Source organism: Ciona intestinalis, chromosome 14 (assembly GCF_000224145.3).
Source record: "Ciona intestinalis chromosome 14, KH, whole genome shotgun sequence".
NCBI lineage: Eukaryota > Metazoa > Chordata > Ascidiacea > Phlebobranchia > Cionidae > Ciona > Ciona intestinalis.
The window spans coordinates 1,459,607-1,468,045 of NC_020179.2; the positions used below are offsets into that span (position 1 = coordinate 1,459,607).

General features: G+C 36.8%; 2 protein-coding genes across 2 annotated transcripts; both read left to right on the plus strand.

Annotated features, from left to right (window-relative positions):
- Positions 1 to 2,353: 2,353 nt before the first annotated feature.
- On the plus strand, positions 2,354 to 4,979 carry LOC100176698 (lysozyme g). Its single transcript, XM_002120283.3, has 3 exons — positions 2,354 to 2,534; positions 2,788 to 2,873; positions 4,503 to 4,979. Exons 1-3 carry the CDS (start codon positions 2,438 to 2,440, stop codon positions 4,773 to 4,775), a joined length of 456 nt encoding a protein of 151 aa, XP_002120319.1. The 5' UTR covers positions 2,354 to 2,437; the 3' UTR covers positions 4,776 to 4,979.
- Positions 4,980 to 5,989: 1,010 nt separating this feature from the next.
- LOC100179018 lies at positions 5,990 to 7,661 on the plus strand. Its single transcript, XM_018814855.2, has 3 exons — positions 5,990 to 6,225; positions 6,505 to 6,628; positions 6,821 to 7,661. Exons 1-3 carry the CDS (start codon positions 6,021 to 6,023, stop codon positions 6,948 to 6,950), a joined length of 459 nt encoding a protein of 152 aa, XP_018670400.1. The 5' UTR covers positions 5,990 to 6,020; the 3' UTR covers positions 6,951 to 7,661.
- Positions 7,662 to 8,439: the final 778 nt, after the last annotated feature.

The following is an 8,439-nucleotide window of genomic DNA, read 5'->3' on the forward strand; positions in this document are numbered from 1 at the left end:
GGGGACGCATTAATGCACTACTCTTATACCGTATTATCATTAATCGTAATTGAAACATTATTTTTAATTCAACATCTTATGATTAATATTAACTTCTAACATTACCTAATTACTGCGTGATTACGGTTTGTCGAAATTCATGAAAACAATCGTTTTTAAGCGACCACAACGTTAACTAGTGTAAGTTTACAATAAACACATGGTACAGGAGTTGTACAAAGCGTATTCACACATATTCTTTACCAATCACTCAATCCTCATACGTCATAAGTTTCATTGGTTATAATACATGTATAAATACATTCTGCCTACTGCTCTAAAGTCACCAATGGCGACTAGAACCCGTTTTGTTGGTTACTTCAGATTTGTTTTTGATCGAGCCCAGTCGACAGTGTAGAAAAAGGGTTAACTAATATAGCAGGGTGGGGGTAGATGGGACACCTTTTCATTTTGTTTTCTCTTTTCATTTGGTAGTAAACAAAGAACATTTAATGAATTATAAAACCGTTGTCGCAGAAATCTGGTTCCTCTAGAAAACTGGTTCCCACTCGCTACTTATAACTTATTTTATGGGGAATCTAGAACTTTGTTTCCGACTAAAAATAACAGTTGTTAGATGCGACATACTTCGCAAATTTATGTTCAAGGATTTATCTTTTTAATAGAAATTTATGCTGTATTTTAACTTAAACTATACATTATGACGTATCTCCAATGACCACTACCGTTAACACGTCATCAACAACGAAAAAGGACGACAAAACCTAAACTTTCACATTAAATAAAATAAACTATATAAAAACATGAATATATTATTCATTCGGAACCAGGTTGAAAGATTTCTGATAAAAATGTACCATGTCTACGCATGCGCAGTAGCCAATGGGAACCAGATTTCTGGGGAACCAGATTTCCGCGACACCGTATCTTCACGACTTCCACAGACCGTTTTTAATTGTTTAAAACACGATCAGGCTATTTGGATATTATGTGCTAAAGGTGTCCCATCTTCCCCGACTCTACTATCTTATGCTAATTAGTTTAAAACGTGTTCATTCATTAGATCTGTGATCTCTTGTATTCTCTGATCCAGGTGGCATTGTTACGTCAGAGTTTCCACTCATTGGTTTTAATCTCTATGATTGTACCTAGTTACCGATATTTTTGACTTTTTCGTGATGCATTGAAGCGTGACGGGGTACGAAACAAATTACCAAATTTCCCATTGTTACGTCAGAGTTTCCACTCATTGGTTTTAATCTCTTTGGTGGTGAGCAGAGTCGTATAAACACCGAGTAGTCCAACTGCCGTCTATGTGTGTCCGAAATAGAGCAAAAGTGGTGACTTTGACAAAGGGTTTAAACGAACTTGTTAAGTTTTGTTTGTGTTTTCCTATTGTGTGAAGGTGTAAAACAGCTTCTATTTACCTTGCCAAACATTTTTTAGAAAAAATGTATAAATTTAGCCGCATTAAATGACTAAAATGTCGCAAATCAACCGTTTTTAGGCCCAAGTTTTTCTGTAATTTACCGAAAAACAGACATTTTCCCTATACCTACTGTGTTATTTTGGACCCAAATTGCCGTTCAATTTGTGTTTTACGTAACAATGGGTTGGACTACTCGGTATTTCTATGGCTCTGGTGGTGAGTATCCCCGCCTGTCACGCGGAAGACCGGGGTTCGATTCCCCGACGGGGAGCACTTTTTGATATTTTAACTTTTGTTAAATACTTGTATTCTTTCCATTTTGCTTTTGTTGCATCAACTTTTTTGCGAGTTTAATATTATTCCAAAAAAACTAGAATAAATGAACGACATATAAAACTATGACTTACATTCTCTGATTGGGTAATAAAACTACAAAAGGGAACCAAGCCCAAGCGTGGGCTTCATGTGAAGTAGATACCGCAAGGTAAAAGGTGATGTAAGCTGTAGCGAGTGTTAAACTGGATATCTAATTTCAAAACAATACGTCAGAATACGCTTCATTTTTTAACTGGTATTATAGCATCAGCAGCGTATAGCGGTACCGGTAAAGGGCTAGGTAAGTTCAATTAGCATACCTTATAAGTTTACAGAGTAAGTTCATTTAGCAAAAGTCTAGGTAAGTTCATTTAGCAAACTTTTCACGATGCAGCAATATAGGTGTAGTAGGGAGGAAAGACTGGACACCTTTAGCAAATAATATCCAAACACCCGGATCGTGTTTCAAACAATTACCAATGGTTTATGGGAGTCGTGAGGATACGGTTTTATCATTCGTTGAATGTTCTTTGTTTACTACCAAATGGAATGAGAAAACAGACTGAAAAGGTGCCCCATCTTCCCCTACCCTACTATATAATATGATGGCGCTATGTTCAAATATATACAGGAACAGGGCATTAAATAACGGATAATTTGTCTGTGTATCAAAGTATAACATTGTAAAATAACATGGCCTATGAAAAAGATCTGCGTGCGATGGAGACATATAAAGAGGGAATTATACAAGCTGCAAGAAATAACAATCTAGAACCTTCTCTGATTGCAGGTAAACCAAATTGGACAGCTATAATACTGCTAGTTAGGATAGGATACTGTTAGCACCTAAATCGCATATTTCCTGATCGTGTTTTTAACAATTTACAACTTCCTTTTAGGGTTACGAGGCTATACGGTAATATAGTTCTGTAAATATGCTTTGTTTACCATTAGGCCTATAATAGAAAAAAGAATAAAAACATGTCCAAGCTTGTCCCATCTTATACCACTGGGAAAGTGTATTATTGCGTTTATCTGTACAGGTATTGCAAGCCGCGAAAGCAATGGCGGTAGGGCATTGGACAAAGACGGGCTTGGTGACCATGGAAACGGTTTCGGTATAATGCAGGTAAATATGCCGCGTAGACCTGAACGGCTGCTAGTTGTAGCGTTGCTGGCAGTATAAAGGAAACTTGTTTGACGTAGGCATATTGGGAGGGTGAGGGAAAGATGCGACACATTTTCATTCCGTTTCCTCGTCCCATTTGGTATATAGTAAACAAGGAACATTCCAAGGATTATAAAACCGTATTTTCACGAATCCCATAGACCGTTGTTAATTGTTTTAAAAACGATCAGGATTTTTGGATATTATGTGCTAAAGATGTTCAGTCTTCCCTTACCCTATACTATATGTATAGCCTATGTAGTTGGGCTCAGCTACGGGTAGATATTGTTGCTTAAAACGTATATATAATAGTATATAATACTGCGTAGGATATAGATACCGGTATATAACGTAACCGACACGAAGTCACATCAAGCCAAAGCCTCAATTTAAAACAACAAAGCCAAAACATTACTCAGTACACGCACTACAGACTATAGAAAGCAGCTGTAACAAGAACATACAGTATAGGAGTATAGGTGTAGCGACCACGCGGATTTTCTTCCAACTAAATGTAAATATGTTTTAACTTTAAGCCTGTTTTAACACAACTGTTGTTTTGTCGCTATATATCCTGTCTTTTTGTATAAAATATTTCTAAATCTTTGCTGTCGTAATCGAGTTCAAGAGACAAATAAAGTTATTAATACTCTAGTGGGGTTTTGGGAAGATGGGACACCTTTAGCACATAATATCCAAATAACCGGATCGTGTTTAAACAATTAACAATAGTCTACGGGAGTCGTGAGGATACGGTTTAATATTTCTTCGAATGTTCTTTGTTTGCTATCAAATAGGACGAGAAAGTAGAATGAAAAGGTATCCCGTCTTTCCCAATCCTACTGTATTATTAATTATGGCACAGCACCGTAGCGGTACGAACACTCAGCATACGAACAAAAACAGTTGTTTTAAGACAGCGTTTCCTAAATACTGAAGCCATACAATTGTCAATCAAAAGGGCTTATTCAAATAGAAAAGAAAACGGTTAGAATAAAACTAAAACGGCTAAACACAAAGTTTAAGCACTCCACGTCTACACAGCTAACACTAAAATGAACTAATGACGAACGCAAACCCAGACAAAACACAAGAAAACCAAGGAATGTAACTTGCAATTACCGTGGAGTGCTGCGTGACGCGCGCCGCCGGCATCTGCAACGACTAACTTAAATGAATTCAGAATGACGCTGTAGTTTACACACATAATATACAGTAGGATAGGAAAGATGGGACACCTTTTAACTTTATTTTCTTGTTCCATTTAGTAGTAAACAAAGAACATTTAACAATTTATAAAACTATATCCTCACGACTTCCATAGACCGTTGTTAATTGTTCAAAACACGATGAGGATATTTGAATATCATGTGCTAAAGGTGTCCCATCTTCTCCATTCTACTCTATCATATTTGTTTAAATAACAACGCTCTTTTAGAGTCGCGAGCTATATAGAGTTATATAGTTCTGTTAATATCCTTTACTATATACTAAATAGGGTAAAAAAGTAAATAAAAATGTACTATCTTACCCCGGCCGTCTATATTACTTTTTAAAATGAATTCTTTTTTTGCGTACCCTCTTTAACAGGTTGATAAGCGGCACCATACACCGATTGGCGGACCTTACTCCAACGAGCATATAAACCAGGGTGCTACTATCCTGCGAAACTCAATCAATGCAGTGGAGAAAAAGTTTCCTACCTGGTCTCCTGACTTGCAACTGCGCGGAGGGGTGGCGGCGTACAACTTTGGGGTCAGCAATGTACGAACCCCTGATGGGATCGATAGAGGAACAACAGGCAATAACTATTCAGCTGATGTTATAAAACGAGCGGAGTATTTCAAACAGAACGGTTACTAAATTGATGAAAAATCGCCCATATAAACACGTATGCCTTTACGCAGCACAAAAAAGCGCTTAAGTCCATATATTCAGAAGTGTTTATTTAAAATATTATTAACTCATCATGACTAAATATCATTGCTTTCGTGTTCTCTAGCTTTTAAATTGCAAGTGTTAGAGTCGTCGCATAAAATCAAATAAAACATGAGCTGTTCAACTTGACATATGTTTTACTGAAATTCACTTTATTTGTGAAGTAATAGGTCTCTAACCAACCAACTGTCCAAGAATAAGTGTAGCAGCCTATATAAAATCGGATTATAGTAGGGTGGGCACTTTCCGTTTAGTGCTTTTAACATTTAATAAAACCGAAAATGAGTTTTTAATTGTTTTGAAACTCTATACTTCGGCCTTCGCAACAGCTGTTCATTTGTATACTGGTTTTAGTGTTTTCCCCACATATTATGCGGTAGTCAGACGAATAAATAAACCGCAGCAATGCTTTTGTTGCTTTGAATGCTGGCGTTTTCGAAACTTTAGTTTCGCATAACTTCCATTGTACTAATGTTAAAGAAAGGTTCCTTTTACATCACACGCGATGTTCTTTGCTATAAAACCCGAGACTTTGTTCATATTATTGACTTGATTTTATTTCGCACGATATGCAAATGTGTCTATAGCATATAAAAGTATTCCTATTGAAAGTACAAATTGTAAATTCCAGGCGTATATATGAAAGTGTCTACGTTATAGCTCGACAGTGAGCACGAGGTGTTTGAAAACACAGTGTCTAGTGTATAATAAGACACCTGTGGTATAACTCACGTCAGAAATAGCTTTGGTTTGTTCAAAATATCACCTATAGAGCCGATTCTAAACCGTGTGGATAAAACTTGGTTTGTACGATTTATTGTGGGGAAGACGACTGTGTCGTTGCGTATGGATATTTCTCTATCCAGGACTGCATATAATACTGTGGGGTAAGATGGGACACATTTTTAGCACATAATATCCAATATCCTGATCGTGTTTTAAACAATTAACAACGGTCTGTATGGGTGTTGTGAGAATACGGTTTTATAATTCTTTGAATATTCTTTGTTTGCTACCAAATGGGACGAGAAAATAAAAAGTAAAGGTGTCCCATCTACCCCCACCCTACTATAGTTAAATACGAATCAATTCCAGCCGGGATGGAGAACCAGAGAATCTGGATACGAATCCAAGAATTTTGACAGTATTGAATTTCCGCAGCAGTTAGGCATGAATATATTAAAATATTTCGGATTCGCGCTGGTTTTTCTGTTCCAATATGCTCTCCCGTTACGATGTTTAAACGGGTTGGACATTACAAGGTCGAACTCCCCAATCTTTACCGTCGGCAAAAACTCTGCTTCTACGGAATGTGCCCAGTTAGGCAATAACGCAACCTGCGTTAGAATTTCCGCCACCGCAATTCTTGACACCTGTAAGCAGATTTTTTTTCTGTTCTGCATTTTATCTGGCTGTCTTTAGGTTACGGGTTCGCGGCTCGGCGCTGTTAGTATTGTGCGCGTATGTGTCCTTGGGCAAGACACTTAACGGCAATTGCTCCAACCCAGTGGTCACTAATTGGTTGTCTAAATTGTTAGTCATTTAGATAATAAACTACCACGCAAAGTAACAGACGGTGTATGAAACAAAAACAACATGTTAGAACGAAAGCAATTTACATTTATACATTTATTTATTTTATTGCTTTATTCAGACACAGTCGATGGTATTGGGTACAGTTGCGCCCCTCAATCTGCTTGCTCAGCCCTGAAGGCAGATTGTGCTGGAAGTTTGAGAAACTTGTTAAAAATTGACCAGCTTAATTCGGCCACAGTTACGTAAGTAATGATGACGTCATTAAAAAGAGTGGTGACGTCAGCCTCATAGAACCGAGTGAAAAATGACGTAGAAGTAATTTTCACGAAAGTGCAAATACAAACGGAAAAATCCGTGATTTACTCCAAAATAACGTAACAGTGACGTAGAGTGACGTCATGACGTATTATCAAACCCAATCATTACGTTTACAGAAACTGTAACATCGGGTGTTGTGAAACTGAGAATTGCAACGACCGGCCAATTGGGGGATCGAGTACCACTAAAGCTTCGTTGCTTTTCGTCGTTGTCTCTGCCCTAGTAGGAGCAATCACAAGATTCTAATTTATAATAAAGTATCGTGTAATTCTATATATTTTGATGCTGTATACCATCATTTCAACTGTATAGTAAGGTGGGGGAAGATAGGACACATTTTCATTCTATTTTCTCGTCTATTTAGTAGTAAACGAAGAAAATTCAAAGAATTATAAAACTGTGTTCCCACGACTCCCATAGACTGTTGTTAGTTATTTAAAACACAATCAGAATATTTGGATATTACATCCTAAAGGTGTCCCATCTTCCCCCACCCACCCTACTTTATAAAGCTCGCTCTCAAGCTATTGTCTAATATTAAGTTACTAAAGTGTCGTTGTAATAGTTCATTATTAATCCAATCAAAAATATTTGTGTACTAGCCTTTTCAAAAAACGCGTTTTTAATTCGTGCATTCACGCAAATACTATATACAATGCCAATAATATGTAGGCCTACACGAATAAATTAGCAATCACAAACAATGCGTTTTAGAACTGCTTCCGATACTTTAACAAAGTCTTCTGTTCTAAGAAGAATTTTTGCTCGGTGTCTGTGGGAACTGTAGGAAAGTTGTTGAATGAATCTATTACCTTTTTTGCATGGTAACCATAGTGCACGTAAGTAGCCTACTCGCAAGAACAAAGTTACAACGCATAACGTCATCAGCGTGTTATCTGCTGTAGGAGGTTGGTTGTTACTCGCATTATACGAGTGAAGAAAAGTATAGTGAAAGTATAGTTTCACTTTTAAGAGCCTAACTTTTTCGGGTAATATTTTTACAGTTTTTAGCTGTTAATAACCCCATAAAGCATCAGAACCTATTTTATAAACTAGATTTAACAATATTGCGCTTAAGTAAGCTAACTCAATGTTGATACGCGCATCAACAAATAACCATGCAAAATAACGCGGTTAGCGAGTTATCATATGACGAGTTAATGCGGATCATTATTCGCATTAACTTTTTACCATGCAAAAAGGGTATTACTCGCATTATGCGAGTGAAGAAAAATATGGTGGAAGGACAGTTTCACTTTTAAGAGCCTAATCTTTTTTGGGTATTATTTTTACAGTTTTAAGTTTCTAATAGCACCATAAAGTAGGGAAAATTCTGAATTCTTGAAGAATCCGCCCCCAAAAAAGGCTAATTAATTGCTAATTATGCGCGGTTTTAATTCTAAGCATTAGTTTGAAAATTAATTAATAAAATTTGTAATTTGATTTTAGTGAAAAGATATAAGACTAGAAATGCAAAAATGAGAACTCAGATAAGTGCGTAAAAATCCCCAAATACCAACCAGAACAACTATTTGACGAAAAAGGATCATTTGACCACTTATGTGCTCGACAATAGGATCTATTTGACCACTTATGTGCCTAACAAGCGTCATTTTATTGAACAAACTTTATCTTCTGAACTTTACAAGCTTGACAGTTCTCTCCAAGATGTATAAGAAAATTTAATTACAAGTTAAAGGCATCGAGTCCGCATCACATGGGAGCACGTAACCAC

What these genes read in the sequence shown, in the direction of transcription:
- LOC100176698 (XM_002120283.3), top strand. Translation starts at nt 2,438, where the DNA reads ATGGCCTATGAAAAAGATCTGCGTGCGATGGAGACATATAAAGAGGGA. An exon ending in AGAACCTTCTCTGATTGCAG is followed by an intron (nt 2,535 to 2,787) that starts GTAAACCAAATT and finishes TTATCTGTACAG; the next exon opens with GTATTGCAAGCCGCGAAAGC. An exon ending in ACGGTTTCGGTATAATGCAG is followed by an intron (nt 2,874 to 4,502) that starts GTAAATATGCCG and finishes CCTCTTTAACAG; the next exon opens with GTTGATAAGCGGCACCATAC.
- LOC100179018 (XM_018814855.2), top strand. Translation starts at nt 6,021, where the DNA reads ATGAATATATTAAAATATTTCGGATTCGCGCTGGTTTTTCTGTTCCAA. An exon ending in CACCGCAATTCTTGACACCT is followed by an intron (nt 6,226 to 6,504) that starts GTAAGCAGATTT and finishes TGCTTTATTCAG; the next exon opens with ACACAGTCGATGGTATTGGG. An exon ending in CTTAATTCGGCCACAGTTAC is followed by an intron (nt 6,629 to 6,820) that starts GTAAGTAATGAT and finishes TTACGTTTACAG; the next exon opens with AAACTGTAACATCGGGTGTT.